This window comes from Helicoverpa zea, chromosome 8, assembly GCF_022581195.2.
Source record: "Helicoverpa zea isolate HzStark_Cry1AcR chromosome 8, ilHelZeax1.1, whole genome shotgun sequence".
Classification (NCBI taxonomy): Eukaryota; Metazoa; Arthropoda; class Insecta; order Lepidoptera; family Noctuidae; genus Helicoverpa; species Helicoverpa zea.
Genome location: NC_061459.1, coordinates 7,993,332 through 8,012,032, shown reverse-complemented (window position 1 = coordinate 8,012,032; position 18,701 = coordinate 7,993,332). Strand labels below are relative to the sequence as shown.

The window sequence follows — 18,701 nt, the reverse complement described above, 5'->3', positions numbered from 1 at the left end:
TTATTGTGACCATGGAAAACCTGTTAGTGGAAATTTATGCACGAAGGTGAGCTTATTATATCAGCTTTAGAGTTATATCTGTTAGAAAGATTAAAATACTGAATATATTTAAATATTCTACAGTATTATTATATCCTTATAAGATCGAACCAACATCTTAAAGCTAGAGTAGTAACCTTGAGGTGGATAGCTCGAGCCGGATATACCTTTCAACAAAAACAGTCATGATTTCATCGACTGCCTATATTATTATGATTTCTTATAATACTTACCACATGAGTGTAAAACAATAAAGCAGGAAATCAATAGTGCGGCGATCAGGCATGATTTCACAACATTTTTTAAATGTTTATAAGGCTTTTCCCTAATCGTCAAACTACGCTGCCAAAACCTACAAAAAATGTTTAGATTCAGTCATCAGAATTTTTTTGTTCTTTTATTCAGCTTGTCGGCTGGAGCTTCAATGTTAATCGCGTAATCTTGAAATTGCATAGGTACTGTTTTAACACGCCTGGATAAAAAATACCGTGCCTTATAGTATGGGTCGTTCCGTATGTTTTAATTTATCTTCATATCTAAAAATGATAAACATAATAATATGCTGAGATGTTATAATGAACGTTTTTGCATAACCTCTATATAAAATTAGTTGAAAGCTTACTGTATGTGACGTTTTTTTCTGGATTTTGCTAGAATTTATTAGGTACATAAAATAAACCGGCCAAGTGCGAGTCGGACTCGCGCACCGAGGGTTCCGTACAAATCCTGGTTAGATAAAAAGTGAGTCTCGCGCCAACCGTTCAGTTTAGAACAATCATAGTTATGGTAATTTCGTGAGAGTCAAAATAGCTAATATTTTTTATTTTATAATATAACTAAAATAGTAGGCCAGTACCTTGTAAAAGTTATTTTATTAAAGTTATTTATATACAACATTTTATAGTCATCATTCAGAAATCTGATTGAAAATAACTAATTATGTCTTAAAGGTCATTGGGCATATCTGACCCGCTTTGTAAAAAGTGGCGGACATGAATCAAAGTAGTTTTAAATCGTGGAGAATGGTATGACGTTTCTTTGAATGTCCAGGATCGTTTGAAAAATATAATAGACAAGCAGTTTCAGAGGATTTTACAGGTTGCAATGCTAGTTTTTATTGTTAAAGACTTTTCATAAAGAAAGGATCTGGAAACCCTGAGTAATCGAGGGCAACTCTTGAATATTGTAGTCACGCATCGAGTCAAAACCAGACATGTGAGTGTATTTTTGAGGGTACTTGTAAACAGTGAAGGTTTGGAGCTGATTTGATTATGGAGACTACAGAGAGTCGAGGGAACTCCTGAACGGTATGTTGCAACTACCACGTGTTTGGGCTTATTTTATTCGTATTGGCGAAGACTTTCCACATAGATAGGTTTAACTGCCATTGTGGGATCGATAGCAAAGATCAGATATAGTTATGGGAACTCCTTTACAATTTATAACGTAACCTTGTGTTGGAGCTTATTTTATTTTAGGTGATGAGAATTCACTACTAATGGGATCTATTATTTTTTTAAACATGCATAGAGTTCTCTCGACTTTCTCACGTCTCCATCATCAGGTAAGCTCTAAACTTTCACTGTTTGATAGTATCACCAGACATACATCTGAGAATCAAGTTTTAATCCTATGCATGCCTACAATTTTTTATAGTTGCCCTCGATTTCTCAGGATTTCCATCATCAGATCCTGACCTGATGACAATGGAAATAAACGGCGAGTATACTCTTTCACTACAAAGAAATGATTTCTCAAATCCGTCAAATTTGGTCGTTTAAATTCCCCATTGAAATGAGGAAAATATTTGATGTTTACACCTGATTTTCTCTAGATTCTCACGGTTCACATAGATGCGACTAATGCCATAGTAAATCAGAGCCTTTATCATTATACTGTGCTATATTTCGTTCGTATCCGCCGTGGGTATGGTTTTCATACTAAGGTGCCCAATGACCTTTGAATGATTTAAAATTTTTCATAGTTTAGTGGCAATTATATTTAAGAAGTGTTTGATATGAATTTCAACTTTAATATCTCTACGCGTTCATGTAAAAAAGGGTAGTTAGTAAGTTTATAATTATTAAAAAAATATTTTATGTCGTGTAAGCAAAAATAATATTTTAATATTTTATGTAACTTCAAATTTATCATTTTCGCAATTTTTCCTTTATCTGTACTATATAACGCTGCTTCGTGGCGAATTTCAAGATTCTGAGTTCACGGGAAGTACCTTGTAGGTTTTGATTCCCTAGCGTGTGACAGAAATTCGTCTAAGGTGTCGGTATAACTGCTGTATCTTTTGATCGCGTTAACTTAGAAGTTTGTTTTTTTCACTGCCTAAAGGGACAATAGACTTAGGTATTTGGTATAAATTTCAATTTGATACCTTTATTCGTTCGTGAGAAATAAGGTAGTAAGTTTCATTTTATTAAAATATATTTTTTTATATTATATAACTAAAAAAATGAGATTTTCGTAATTTTTCCTATATTTGCATTATATGACAATACTTCATGCCAAATTTCAAGACTCTGAGTTTACGGGAAGTACCCTGTAGGTTTTGATTCCTTTGCGAGTGTCGAGAATTTGTTGAAAATATCGACATAATCGGTTGTATCTTTTGATTGGCTTGACTTAGAAGCTTGATATTTTCACAGCTTAAAGGGACAACAGACCTGAGCATTTCATGTGAATTTCATCTTGATACGTCCACGCGTTCTTGAGATAAAGGGTCTTGACAGACAGACAGACAGACAGACAGACAGACAGACGGACAACAAAGTGATCCTATAAGGGTTCCGTTTTTTCCTTTTGAGGTACGGAACCCTAAAAACAAAACTTAACTAATCAGAAGAACGTAAAATATCGGCTGAATTTCAATAAGGACTTCCTCAATTCCACCTTCTATTGTCCTCAGATATAAGTAAATAACGCTAAACAATAGTTCTTACACATCTCGTCTTATATCAGCTCATTGCCGTCCACTTCTGAACGTAGGCCTCCTCCTATGTAAGTAAATATTTTTTTTCAATACCGCTATATGTTGATATCTACGCTTTTCATTCATATACTATATAGTTTTATCCTTGGCCTTGCCTATCTATAATGGGTTACTATATAAATGTATGAACCAATTTGCCATAATCAGGTTAATCGATCGACATTTGACATGGTCTACAAGCTAACTCGATCTGCGTCGATCCAGCGTGCCTCATTACATCCCACTAATGCCCATGATGATTAGCCAGAAAGTCTGACAATGTACCGGGGTGCCCTGGTTGAGGAAGGCTGTCATATGCCCCAATCTGTTCCTTATAGACTGCCTATAAGAGCAGATGTAAAACGTGTACGAAACTCCTGCCCAGTCGATCGAACCGTCTGAATCTGGGAATCACAGATGTCACATTTGACAGAACTTTCCGGTTTCATTTGATAATAGAAAATTAAGCAAAACAGCATTGTAAATCAAAATACATTTATTTCCAAATATGCCATGATGGAGGGTTCACAATCAATTTACCAGTTACGACAAAGAAACATTCTAGACGCGGACAGCTGTGTCCATGGTGGCGGGCGCCGCGGCGGAGTTGAGCGACTCGCAGCGGCAGCACCGCCAGCTGTTTGTGCTGGGCACCAGGTGCTCATTGCTCACGCACTCCAGGTGGAACTGTGACGCACACAGGCTGCACTTTATAGACGCACAGCCCTCCATTGTACGGTTGCAGAAAGCACAGTCCATCTTGATTAATTTTACTGCGAACAAGAAGTTTCGTAATTAATATCCTAAAACTAAACGTTTGTATCGGTTCATGTGGACGTAGACCTCTCCCGATACATATCGTCCGATCTTCTGCGAAAAATTGGCTGCTTGTACTTTCCAATATCTCGCAGTTCGTCACTTAGCTTACTTTATACATCTTGCCGGAGGCCTACTTCTAATGAGATATATTTCTAGTCTGCTCTAAAAATAGAAACACTTACGTTATTGTTATTCACTATACCTTTTAATATAACTGTAGATGTGTCGGTTTTTATTAGTTGTTGGGAACTATTTTAAAATTTTTATGCGATTTTCAGTTATGAGTGTATATGGTGTGACTGTAGAATTCAACTGAAAAAGAGGAGCGGTGACAGAATTATATTTTAATTTTAAAATAATATTTATTCCTTATTCAAAATAAACTAGCAGAAAAGGTTTTTCTCGTGGATTTAGTCAAAGAGGTGGGTATATCGATTTGATAATGTAATGAGTATGATGAGTTATGGATTTGTTTACCCCTACTGCGCCACGCTAAAACTGCTAATAATAAAAGTTACCAACTACTTTTTTCATTTTAAACAAGACCTTTCGTTATTGAGGAGGTATGAATTTGTTGTGCCTTTGCCTAATTTTCGTGCCCAGGTTTGTCTTCATTAACACAAACCACCTGTTAATTGCTCCATCTGGACAACTCATATTGTAATATTTGTCGTAAGCGAAATTTAGATTCCCCGTCTTCATGAAATACTCGATTTTTAGTGTAATGGTCTTATTTCAGCAGGCTACTGAATTTATGTGGTGATCAAAAGAAAGCACATAATCTTCTTTCTAACACTTTTAAAAGTTAGTACAGTCAAATACCAAACACCGGGGACTAGTATATTTACTAATATTTTAGAACATATCATATATGTGTGGGTCTAAAGCTTGGCGACAATAATCTCTGAATCTAGATCACTACTAGATCTCAGCACGTAATTGCTTATCCATCAACGAAGTGGCTACGTTTGCTACATGAGCGGCCTTGGCCAATATTACCTGCAGTGTTCATTTGCTAGATTAATCTTGTGAGACGAGCCACTCTGGCGCCCACTATATGATTACGTCTATAGAAGCAAAGCCATCGTCCGTGTCTGTGGGCTGAAAGATTAAACTGAGACGTTTAATACATCTCAGCCACAGTAAGTAGGTAGGTACCTAATCGCAAAAATTATTTGCTCTGACACTTATTGCGCACTAGGCACGAATCTTTTAGTTAGAACCTAAGGTTAGAACCCTAAATTCATCCAAAATAATTTTAGTGACCATTATTGTCACCAAACATATTTCCCATAAAGTTATTTTTACGATCGGACGATGCGTATTATGCTTCTTGAATAATGCCTTGGGAATAGGTTTACTGATGTTTAATGACTACAATAATATTTATAGCATAATTTCTCAAGTTATGGTGTTTGTAGCACAGGTTGAGTTATGTGGCCACTAGGAACAAGTTAAGGAAAATACTTCTAGCATTACTTAAAAATGCTTAAAACATTATTTAACATTAACGCTAAATATTATGCTGTTATTTTCAACACATACTATGTACAGTGATTGCACATCCACTTTACAACCACGGCTTACAGCCCTTAAGTAAATTATTTCTAGAACAAGTGTTGAGTTTTGCATCACAATAGGCAGCAGACAAGGGTCGGGAGTTCGGGACCCAGAGGCTTGTCAATGAGTTCGAAGGCATATTCTCGTGAATTTGTTCTCACACCGACACCTCGAATTTGTTTATAAACAGGGATTATTATGCGATACCTATTACAAATGAAAACCTTTCATGAATGTATTAAAATCCCCTGAGCCAGAGCATTTCTGTCGTGTAACGTTGTTAACGGTTTGGCTCTCTGCCAAAATGTACTAGGTACTGAATTTTATTTTGCGCAAAAAGAATTATTTAGTTATGCAAATATGATTTTCTCTCAAAATATAGCACTTACTGTTACGTATGCTTATCATAACTTCCAAGAGCTACGTGGAAGAACAATAATAAAACAACATTTGCCTACGATCTTCGTCTTGACTTTTCAATTACTTATGGAGACATGATTTCAAGGCGTACATTTTTTATAAGTAATTACGATCACTGTTTATATTTTTGTTGGTATTTATTTATTTTCAAGCATATAATTTACATTTTTAAATATTAAATATAAAAATAAAAAACATTTAAAAATATAAAAAATAGGTTGCCACCGATATCGGGCACAGGGTCCAAGGTACCGGTGGTTAGGGTCCCAGAGACAGAAACCTCCTCACAATACGTGCCGTATCAAGGAGTACTGCCTTCTGAATCAGTCCCTTGATCCAGCCGCCCAACGAGAGCCTCCTGAGGTGTTCGTCGAGGCTCTTGGCTATTAAACCATTGGCCGTAACGACAATCGGCACAACAACAGCCGTGTCGACACTCCACATGGCGACAACCTCGTGCGCTAAGTCGAGATACTTTATTTGTTTCTCTTTCTCAGCTTTCACAAGGTTCTCGTCATGCGGAACGGCGACATCGACTAACATCGCGCGGCGCGCTGATCGATCTATCACCACAATATCAGGCTTATTGGCTACAATAGTCCTGTCAGTGATGATAGATCGATCCCAGTACAACGTGATATGGTCCTTTTCGAGAACTGGGTCGGGCGCATACTTGTAGTACGGTACCTCAAGGTCTACAAGGTTGTATTGCAGAGCAAGCTGCTGGTGGATAATCTTGGCCACTTGGTTATGTCTGTGCAAATATTCACCATTAGCCAAACGAGAACAACCAGATATAATATGTCTGATAGACTCACCCGGATGGTGACATGCCCGACATATGTCAACCGTCCCGTCTTTCACGATATATCTCCGGTAGTTATTCGTAAGGATAACTTCGTCCATAATTGCACATACAAACCCTTCGGTTTCTCCAAACAAGTCACCGAAGCGTAGCCAAGATACGGACGCATTGAAGTCTACATCGGGGCCATGAAGAGCCCCGAAGAAGCGTCCGTGTAGCTGTTTGCTCTGCCATACCTCCTTGCGATCATGGGTAGTTAGTACCACAGGTCTGCGCCAGTTCTCATTTGCCAACGATAGCGGGGTGAGTCCTTTGTCCACTGCTACCATATCACGATGCATACCCACGTCGCTTTTGAGAAGATATTCTCTGAGACTGCACACCTCACGGTTGTGGAGCGTCTTTGCATTTAAAAAGCCTCGGCCTCCACATTTCCGTGGGATGTACAGTCTCATCACCGACGATCGTGGGTGATGCATTCGTTCTGCGGTCAGCAGTGTGCGGACTCTCCTATCCAAGGCATCCAATTCAGTTTGAGTCCATTTGAGTATGCCGAAGGAGTACATCAGGACTGGCATGACCCAACCATTATAGGCGCGAACCTTGTTGCCGCCTGATAAGGAACTTTTTAGGACCTTATTCAGGCGGCCAAAGAAACGCTCCCGTAATGACTGTTTCATGACAGCCACATTGATGCCTAACCCCTCCGCCATACCCAAGTATTTATATGTATCGTTTGCGGAGAGTGATCTCAGGTTTATGGAATCTGAGAGTTGTACTCCCTCAGATTCCACAATTCCCCCTCGCTTTACATGCATGACTGCACATTTGTCCACACCGAACTCCATCCTGATGCAACTACTGAAATTTTCAGTGATCTTCAGTAGCTTCATCAGCTGCAGTTCTGTAGTGGCAAACAGTTTCAGATCATCCATATAAAGCAAATGGGATATAACCTGACCCCCTCTCCGCAAAGGATAGCCCAGCCCCGAACCCTCTAGCAATGATAATTACGATTATTATTTGGATCAAAATAATCTCTTATGTTTAGATATGCATATTACGTCAACTCCACGCGTTACGCTGATTCGTAGAGAATGAATACTCCTTAGCTCAGTGGTTCTTAACCGGTGGTCCGCGGACCACTGGTGGTCCCTGGAGGCATTCCAAGTGGTCCGCGAAGCTTAGCTTCGCGACGTTGCTATACGTTATCTAACTAAATTTTTATCGACTTATAATTGCGAGCGGGGGTTTTTGCATGGACATATATCGGGTATGTCGTACCTAGTCCCCCCATTCATAAAAATGTATGTTTGGGCTACATTTTACGTAATTTTGGTTTTGAGTCTTATAAAATAATTAAAATTTCGCGCTCGCTTCGCTCGAGTATTCAGAAACAGTACGTCCTTGTTTTTGCATTTGTCAACAAACAAAAAGTTAAGTACGCTTGGGCTAAATTTTACGTAATGTTTGGTTGAAGTCCGATAAAAATTTCGCGCTCGCTTCGCTCGCGTATTTAGAAACTATATGCCGTTATTTTGCCATTTGTCAACAAACAAAAAGTTAAGTACGTTTGGGCTAAATTTTACGTAATATTTGGCTTAAGTCCAATAAAATTTCGCGCTCGCTTCGCTCGCGTATTCAGAAACTATATTTTGGCCCTTATTTTTGCATTTGTCAACAAACAAAACGTTAAGTACGTTTGGCCTACATTTTACGTAATATTTGGTTTAACTCCGATAAAAATTTCTACACTACTACACAGGCAACTCTTTCTTTATTTGCATTTGCTTACCTACACAACTGCTGACATGCGTTTAGCTTTGTGTAGAGCTGACCCAAAAATTCAGTTTTTTTTTATTAATAATAAAGAAATGAGTGCTAATTTAGATAAACCGAAGAGGTGGTCCCCGGCAAGGCAAACTTTAGTTAAAGTGGTCCCTCATGTCAAAAAGGTTAAGAACCACTGCCTTAGCTGAATACTCCTTGTCTATTCTTACATACTTTTTTATCTGTGGCGCTAAATTATATCTTTTGTAGTTAGAAAAAAATAATGGTGTTAAGAAAATTAAAATTTCTTTGTGTACCTAGATAATATAATATTTTTATAATATTTCCTCGAACTTTGGAGGTAAAATTAGATGAAATAACACAATTTTCTTTGAATTGTGAAAAATAACTTAGTAATATCTAAGTGTTACTATAGAAATGTAAGGAATTATATTTTGTTTCGGAAGTGATGTTATCATTATAATATTTTTTTATTTATTTATTTCATTTATTCATAATTTTCAGTAAAATAATGTGTCGTGTTCTTTGCAGACGGACGGGCGATGTCGGCGGCGCGAGAGTTCTGCGGTCCACGCCGGATTGGAGCGACACTGCCATCAGCGGGGAACACCTGTGGTCGCCCACCTCCGTGTCTGGCGACTGCTGTTACGTTGGCGATGCTGAGTGCCAGGTACACTGACGCCGTTCCCAATATTCTATCTATCTGTTCTTTTGCATATCTACTAGTGATAGGGATTTCACATGATTTGTATGGGGCTATTCTAGTCTCTAGTAAACACATCAAGCCATCAAAATACTTTAATTGTTTTGTTGGTTAAGTGCTCGCAAACGGATTACGGATTACTTTTGATGTTCTTTAAATAAGTACGGAGTATATTTGTATCTACTGGATATTCCCGGCTACGACTTACATAGTAAAAAGCTGTACCTAGACTTCATTGTTTTAATATTTTTGTCATGAAAGTTCTGTCATGCCGTGAGTCAGAGGAATTCCTAAAAGTAATTTTGAATATGCTAAGCTTAGATAGTTTTTTGCGATGCAATTTCCTTATCTGCAATTTATTATAAATTGTACCTACTTGTTTCACAGCTTCTATGTTTATGGAGCATGCAGTGCTAGCCTATAAGAAATTGTTGCACTTAACTTATGTTGTGGTTGAAAGTCATTTATGTTATTTTTAGTGTAAATAATTGTTGGTTGGCCAATAAAGAAAAATAAATAAATAAAATAAAAATATAAGTAATTGAAGTTGCGAAAATAAACTAATGTATCTTAACCTTATGTGCTTGTAAGTAATCATATCGGATTACCTGAAGTGGTGTTTATTTATTTAACGCCATCACAATCGTAAATGGTGGTTGTCATTAGGAGTGCCGCGCACAGTCACAACTGAATTATAACCAGTAATTGATTCATATAGTCAATTTCAGTGAATTACAAAAATGATCAACTAGATGGGAAATTATATATTGACGTCAAAGTATATTTTTAATGTAAGCTTATTTGAATATAATATTTGTTCATTTTCGGTTTGAGTAGTAATACAATTATAATGTTTGTTATTTATTACATACGCAGGTTATTGGAAATCCTATTTGATTGCTTTTATGTAGGCTGATGCAACCACATTCGTGTAGGTTTATATCAGCTTGAAATAATATAATAATGAACTGTAGTGACATAATCCCGAGAAATGGTCTATCAGAACTATTCTATGAAAAAGGATTCTACCCACTCACATTCGTTCTCTAAAGAAAGGAATACTAGATACCTTTGTCGACTTCAGCATACTTCTCCAATTGTTAAGTAGTCTTGGCTGAAGTGACGACGCGTAATAAAGGACCATAGGACTTTAAATAAAAAGACAGCTATTGCTTCTTCTATGATAACAAATTATAGCATAAAGTCGCACGCCTGAATTACCTTTATTGTAAAGTATACGGTTCCGGTTATTCATTACAGTCTACAGTGTAATTTATAATACGTAAGCAAATTATAGCGCCAAGATATAATGAAGGGGCATTAATATCAGTAAAGTAGATGTTGTATGAACTTCCTTCTTTGGTACATTTTACAAGTCTTTAAAAAATAAGTTCTTGTTTGCTTTTCAAGATATAGTCTCGCTGTGCTTCCGTTATTAATGTTTTTTTTTTAATGTAGGTTTAAGAAGAATTAATTGATGATTTTTAAGGTGTCATTATGAATTAAATACAAACTCAAAATTTCTTTGATTTTATTGAGTCTATATCTATAACAAAAGGATAACGAAACTCGTATCAAGATATTGATTACAATAAAAATGCTTCCTAAATATTCTGCTCTCATAAAATTATGAATTGTACCTACCTACCCTAAATCCTATTTGTTTTGAACTGAGTCAAACCTTCCATTTACTCGTACCTATCATTTTTCATTTTTCATGAACGAGAAGTAGTAGTAGTAACTTTATTTTTCTCATGGACAAAGTAAAGAATCGAATTTGAAACGTAAATAAATTAAACATTGCGATCTTGCAAAATTAAGTCAACGATTTAAAATTTTCCAATCTGCAATTCTCACAGGACCGTAAAGTTAATCCAGCGACCGTTGCTAGTCCTAAGAATTAAATGAGGCAAATGTTACTGAGACAGTTATATGTATACTCGACAGTTTATGCTCCTCGCTGGTTTTTATTTGTATTTCAGCACTGAAACATGAAAATTTTACGGCCACGTCAATCCACGTAAAATTAACAAGTTAAATAATTCAAGACCTAATTTGACAAGACCATTCAAAAAATAATGCCTTACATATTCACTTACCTGTTCACAACCGTACTACGGTAAAACGTTTTATATTATATGTATATGAAATTGGGACTAAAAGCTTTATCAATACGAATAGCTACAATGTAAAGTAAAAAGCATTTTCTTTGAATGACATGGTCATATTGAATAACAAGGACACAATGAACTTGGTAAATTGCCTCACGAGCTGAGGGAAGTAAATTACCTGTCGGTTTAATGAACTTTTACGTAGAGAATAGTCTAACAAAACAGATTTTTATTAACATTATATTCTAAAACTTGGACTGGCAAGAAGATACTTTCATTCTTCCATTATTAATATTTTTTTATTATTTCTGTGGTAGCAAAGAATTTCATTGTGTAACCATGAATAAAGGCATTAATATGAAAAATCTATAGAAGTTTACATCGAGATACAAAGTATCTCGCTCCGCGTCTTGGTTAAACAGCAGTGGAAGAAATGTAATTTCCCCAACAACCATTAGCAAGTTTCCTGCCTATTATGTCGCAGGTTGGTCGTAGTCGTGTATAAGATTAATGACCCGATGCCTCCATTTTGTTGTGGCGATGACCTGTCACAGTGGGTGCAACAAAAGGGTGTCTCATAAAAGCAATCAATCCCTAATTGCCGCACTACCACGTCACTTATTTACTTTGGGACAACATAAATATCTCGATATACTTTCCCAGCTTACTTGTTGACTTCAGTAAAAGTTGCCGTTTTTGTCGCCAGCATTTTGTTTTATGAACATAGTTACGGCACCTTAATCAAAGTTTATTCTTTGTCTCCACTTGTATCTATTTATATCAATCTCCGTGCTCCGAATTTAGAACATTCCGCTGGGTATTATTGATTGAATATTTTTATCCGCTGTTGTTTCAGTCTGGGTTAGAAACAAACAACATTGACATTGCATACATTTATTTATTATCGTTACGTGAGTTTGATACTATTTGGCCAATTTCAGTTAACAAACATACGTTAGAATAATTTATTTAGTAATATCAAAGCCTATTTTGTTTTTCTAGATACAGATTTAAGTATTTAATTTGTATTCACGCTAAGTACCTAATACACAATTGTTTATTATTCTACTAGTTTATGTAGGCACCGTTCAAAAATGCCTTGTACATAGATTGGAATATTAATGTATAAAATCAAGTTGGTTATTCTCTAGACATTTCTGACGAGAACATTTATTTTTAAAGAAGTATTTACGAATTCACCAGCCCCAAAGGACTTAAGGTCGCCGAGGCATTTATGCGATAAACGTGGTCCAGATACTTAAATAGCTTGTAGAATATTTTGGTGGTTTAATACAATAAGGACATTAATAAATAAAGACTAAACTTTTCCACCATACAATACGAACTTAATTACATGAGCTCGCTTAATACGATTACGTAGCTACCAATCTAAAGCTAATTTATCAATTAATTAATAATTATATTTCGTGCTAATTGGATCTGCTTAGCGAGATGTCGTGCAAAAGGGCCCAAGGGACATCAATTAACGGATATTAAAAGCATCAGACAGTCACAGATCTCATAATCGTTTTAAGGTAAAAGTTAGCGAAGTTAGCGAAGCAAGTACTGATTATGAATTGTCTCCTCAGAAACACGGGTCCCGCATGAAATGTTCGGCGTGCAAGATCGTGGCGCACACAGCATGCATCGACATTCTGATGGACCGCGTGCAGTTCACGTGCAAGCCGACTTTTAGGGACGTGGGCGTGCGCCAGTACCGCGAGCAGACCATCACCCACCACCACTGGGTCCATCGCCGCTCAGAGAAGGGCAAGTGCAAGGCCTGCGGTAAGGTGAGGGCCGCAATCTATGTGTCGCTTACGTCACCGGTCAATGTTGCTCTGACATAACGAAACGGCTGTTTGTGTAGTTATTTTTTGATTTTGTCACCTTTTAGGCATGCGGCTCATAATAGCATGTATTTCCTTGACTGTAGTAGTTTATTATTCTATATTCAAATACCACAGTTAGTGTAAAGTTTTTAATAGCGTGCAATTAGTACAGCAGAATTTGCGCGTAATCGATTCTTTTCATGCATGGTTATTATTCAAAACGGTGTGCATTTAAATATTACGGGCGGAAGGTGGGTCGTACTCGTTACCTAAAATAGCCCATATAATATTTGAGTGCTGCTAAAGTTTCCTGTTAGTTGTAGTATAAGAAGTTTGTAAGAAATGACTAATGTTTTAAATACAAAGTAGCTCCCAAGGATGTTAAGACCATAAATTAACTATGTAAAACTTTTATGGGATCATTTTATATACAAGAACATAGGTACTTATACATTTTTATTGCACACATTTTATTTGTTTGACAGTAAAGTCTCATTACATAAATGTTTAAAAGTAATAGGTAGGTACTGTAAATATTTAAAACTAAATAGAATGTTTGTATTTTAAAATGATATTGATGGTCAAGAATTAACATAATGACATACGTAAGACGAGTTTATATTAGTCTCTTATATGTTTGTATTTGTCATATTTTCTCTCTAACACCAACAAATGCCTACAAGCAAATCGAGCCTAACTTTAGACGTTATCACGGTCCCTTGATAATTTATAGTGAAACAAGGAGCAAAATCAATACACAAATTATACAAATATAATAATATCAGCCGTTTCATTATGACAGTGGCACATTTATGGGTCAATGTGGTATTTGTAATTAACCCTTGTGAGTTTTATCTGATTGTTTGGTTAATTTTGTTTACCACTTTATTTAGAGCCATTTAAATTCATGACAGATTTCATTTTTGTAGCGCTTTTATTCACCTTTTATATTAAATATTTACCTCCAGTACTTACCAACTTTTTGTAGAAATCAGCAAATATTTTAGTGCAATATAAGTAGTGTTCCACTCTGTAAAATTATTATTTCCTTAACTTTGATGTCACCGATATGCCAATAACTACCTAATACCGAAATACAAAAGGCCAGTCTAGAATGTTAACATTTTATTTTTCTTTAAATTAGATGTTTTTACATAAAATAGTAGACAACTACCTACTTATGACGCAAAATCACCAATCCGACAACAAGATACCGTGTTTAGAACATAGTAGCTATATTTATAAATATATGCAGCCCTTGCTGTTTATAAATATATGCAGGAAGCCATTAATATAGTAAACAAAAAACAATATGCGGTCGGAATACTCCTGGACATGACTAAAGCATACGATAAAGTCCAATTCAGCATTCTACTGGATAAATTATATAAAATAGGGATTCGTGGAAAAGCACACAAATGGTTCACATCATATTTAAAAAATAGGGAACAATATGTTGAAATAGAAAGTTGCAATCCTGACCTTAAACAAATAATAAATATTAGATCTGATAAAAAAATCATAAACGCATCAATACCTCAAGGCAGTGTCATTGGATGCCTACTTTTTTTAATCTATATCAACGACCTCCCGAAGATTACAAAAGAACCATGTGTACTATTCGCGGATGATATATCACTGCTAACTGCATGCGACAACACGGTCGGTTTAAATGAGCGGCTTCAAAACATCTTCGATAAAATTGCAGAATGGATGAAAGATCATTATCTCGAAATCAACTATGAGAAAACTAAATTAATCACGTTCTATCCATATCAAAAATCTCCCTTAGAAATAAACTTCACAACTAATGGTACAAAAATAGAAAATGTCAAAGAATTCACATTATTAGGAGTAACTATAGATACAAACTTAAACTGGAAGACGCACGTAAAAAACATTCGATCAAAATTATCTAGATTCGCCTACGCTCTCCGGGAAATCAAAAAGACCACTGACTTTCATACAGCTTTAACCACTTATTATGCCTACGCATACGCATGGCTTAGCTACGGAATAATATTGTGGGGTAATAGCACAGACACACCTTCCCTTTTCACTCTTCAAAAGAAACTAATCCGTATCCTAACTAACATAGACCAAATGGACAGTTGCCAACCCTATTTCAAAAAACACCAAATACTTACCTTACCATGTATATACATTTTAGAAATATGTAAATTTGTGAGAAACAACCTTACTTTCTTTACCAAACGTGGAGACAAGCATACAAACAGATCTCTAAGACATAGAAACAGATTAATGTTACCTACTTCAAACATGACCCTACATTCGAATAGTCCATATGTCATGTCAATAAAAATATATAATAAGATTCCAGAAACCCTAAAAAAAGTAACTAGTAATATATTATTTATTAAAAAGTTAAAACAAATACTCATAAATAAAGCATACTATAATATTAACGAGTACATGAATGATAAAAACTTAAAATAAATAAATAAACAATATATTTGGATATATATGTATATATAAAATAATAATAATTTCAAAACCCCTAATATAAAACTATACAAGTACTATAATATAATAAACACATCTATTCTCTTTAGGTATAATAAAAACAATAAATAATATATAAAATAAGCATCACTCTAACTAAATTACTTAAATAAGTACAACCAGAATGAAATAAGCAATAAAAATTTTAACTCATACATTCCGTCTAATATAAAAATAAAATAGTACAATAATAACATTTATAAAACTAGCTTCCTCCTCTCTTCTACGTTGCCGTGCCCGACGGGGTCCATAATGTAACAAAACAACATAATTATGTAACACCATCACGAAACTTATGGAGTGCAATAAAGTATTGAAGTATTGAAGTATTGAAGTATTTAGTTAATGTCACAATTTAAATTCACGAAACTATAGTTCTTGAGATGATTATATTTCTGGAACTTAATTATTCTCTGAACGTATTTCAGAGAGTTTCAGCCATGTTTCGCGGTTATTTACAAGCTATAAAATTATGAATAAAATGTTGTACATTTACAAAACATAGCAGTCATAATTTCCTTATTGTTTCGGCCGTTGGAGGACATTACGTGCTTTGAATATTTAAACTCAATCAGATAAAGACAAATTCCGCATGACTCCTGCTCAAACGGAGGAAAAACGTTTCACTCAGGATTACATTGTACATTGTTTGTTTCGATTTTCTCATTTTTTGTTTTATTTTAAGATCTCTATGATAGGTACACACGAACTCTAATATTAGATGAACTCGTAATTCATCTCCTGATAATTGGTAGTGTAATACATCTCAAATGATAGTAACACTGGTTGAATGCCTGCATATAGCTCAGCTCATCTGGGATTAATAAACGGACTGATTAGTAGCTAATGACGCTTGCTACAATTAAACGTGCTAGATTGACCATCTACTCCGCCGGCATTCATTAATATGTATGGGGCAGGCTGCTGGTGACCGAGATGTTGTCGTGTAAACACAATCCTGAAAGTTCGCCGCCAGACAAAGCCATTACATTAAGAGTCCTTTCCTCAAGCCACTTAATGAACTCTTTAATTATTTAAGAATAATCGACAAATACCACTGTGTCCACCAGGCAGTTATTTAATGGGAAAACTTCAACGTATCTTATTCTAGAGCCATTAACTTTCTAATGACACAGTAAACATAGGTACTTACAAACAAACGTTCAAAGTCGTAAGCCCGTATTTACGCTTGATAATACTGATGAATCCTCGCTAAGTGCCCGCCTACATACAAAATCATAAAGCCCTAAATATTATGTTCATGAAGATTAAGACGGTTAGTTTTAATTTAGTTTTTAATTAAAACTTTATGAATCTCATAAATCATCCTAGATGCAGGTTTATGTAAACGTTAACCCTGTGGCATTATTTATACTAGCTTTAAATACTTGAGAAAATAAAAGAAAAAACAGACTGTGAAAACAAATTTTAATATTCTTATACATAACTCATTCGAGTTTAATTGAAGAGTAATTAGTAGCTACAGTCTTAGACGAGAGTGGCAAAGGCGACAACAACTTGCATCCTGTGGTAAATATGTTACATGTGTGTCAGTTGCGATGAACATACTTGAAGTATAGTAAGCCCATCAACTATGTCCTACTCGATAGAATCTTTCATACTAACGGATTTTTCGCATGGTTCGTACGATGTCGCGCCTATACGAATGACTACTACACCGGTACAAACGATGACGTGTGTTGAAGAACCGGGAGAGCATATATACATGCGACAAACACGCCAGTGTAAAAGCGCTCTTAGTCCTATATACGGACATACGTATTGGTTCTATGAAAAAATCGGCAACGGCGCTACAAAAATAAAAAGGTCACTCTGACGGCTGAACTTTTTTTACCCTGCCTGCAAGAGTTGCGAAACGTCCGGCTTTAGCGGACATGTTTTGAGCTTTACATCTGCCAAAAATATGAAGCCCCTGTGTAAAGGAGTTTCTTGTTTCAAAAAAATATACTCATGTTCTCATCTCTTAAGTTTGGTAAGGAGGGTCCATATCTCTGATAATGCCTATACGCAAGTATTTAATAAACACGCAACCCTCGAAACTCATGGATATTATATTAATTTGCCTCTCAAAGTTTCACCAAAACACTCGAACTGGCAGGTTGAGGTTTTAACGTATGCATATCTCAGTAAACTCCTTGAGCTCGTAATATTCGTTCGCCCGAAACTAAACGCATCTTGGTAAAATTGCCTTTTAAATTCCACTCGGGGAAAATAAAATCTGAAATAACTTTCAACTGTAATTTGCAAAACGAATCACGACCTCCGTTAGTTCCTTCGGGTTCTATTATACTTGCGTATTGTCGACAAATTATTGGCAATTTCAATCTATCGTACCTTGGGGAATAGGCATGATGACAGTAATCAAAAATCATTAAAATAATATATTTATTAAATTAAACTTGAAGCTTGGAATATAAAACGCGCATTGTTTTCTTTATTAATAATGTGATTAATGTGTATTTTTAAAAAATAAAATTACGAAATAAGGCAATCCGCCATGATATCTTGAACACCAATCAGAGCTCGTGACGTCATCTCTCAAAACAACTCGCGCGAAAGCGCGCGAACGTCACATTTCGTTATTGTGAACTTCCACTGCGATCTTTGTTTTTAATTAATTAATTGTTTATAACACGAGTTATGGAGCTCGGATTTATCAAGGCAAACAGCGCTAATTTGCCTAGAATTGAAATCATAATGCTGGGAGAGTTTTTGGCATCAAATAAAGATTTTTGTTCAGCTGAATTTAGAAATGTTAAAACTTCCATGTAAGTATACTAGTTTAATTAAAAAAACTTCCATGTAAGTGTATTAGTTTAATTAAAAAAAACTTCTATGTTAGAATATTAGTTTAATTAAAAACAATTTTAGTTATAAATAATTCCTTAAAATTACTTTTGACAATGTATTTGTTATCAGGTGTAAATGTTAATGAAATCTATTATCATGGTTTTACCCTTTATTTACAAATTGATTTTTCTTTTAGGTCCTCCAGGCCATCCTATGGTGATGACGCTGTGAGTTACGTACAGCTGAAACGCAAAAAATAAAACAAAAAAATAAAGTTGTACCCTGGGCAATATTGCTTTTGAAT

The 18,701-nt window shown here is 35.5% G+C and overlaps 1 protein-coding gene and 1 long non-coding RNA gene across 6 annotated transcripts in view; one reads left to right on the top strand and one right to left on the bottom strand.

Annotated features, from left to right (window-relative positions):
• LOC124632370 (eye-specific diacylglycerol kinase) overlaps nucleotides 1-18,701 on the top strand; it is a 99,573-nt gene that overhangs the window by 50,736 nt on the left and 30,136 nt on the right. For all 5 annotated transcript variants that reach the window (XM_047167189.1, XM_047167188.1, XM_047167191.1 and 2 more), the window contains 2 exons: nucleotides 8,949-9,087; nucleotides 12,821-13,024. In XM_047167189.1, coding sequence (XP_047023145.1) covers nucleotides 8,949-9,087; nucleotides 12,821-13,024 — 343 coding nt within the window. The remainder of the gene's footprint in view (nucleotides 1-8,948; nucleotides 9,088-12,820; nucleotides 13,025-18,701) is intronic.
• Nucleotides 3,504-4,229, bottom strand: LOC124632374. The gene is made up of 2 exons (XR_006984616.1): nucleotides 4,044-4,229; nucleotides 3,504-3,795 (listed from the first exon to the last, which is right to left on the bottom strand). It is a non-coding gene; the product is annotated as an uncharacterized LOC124632374 (long non-coding RNA).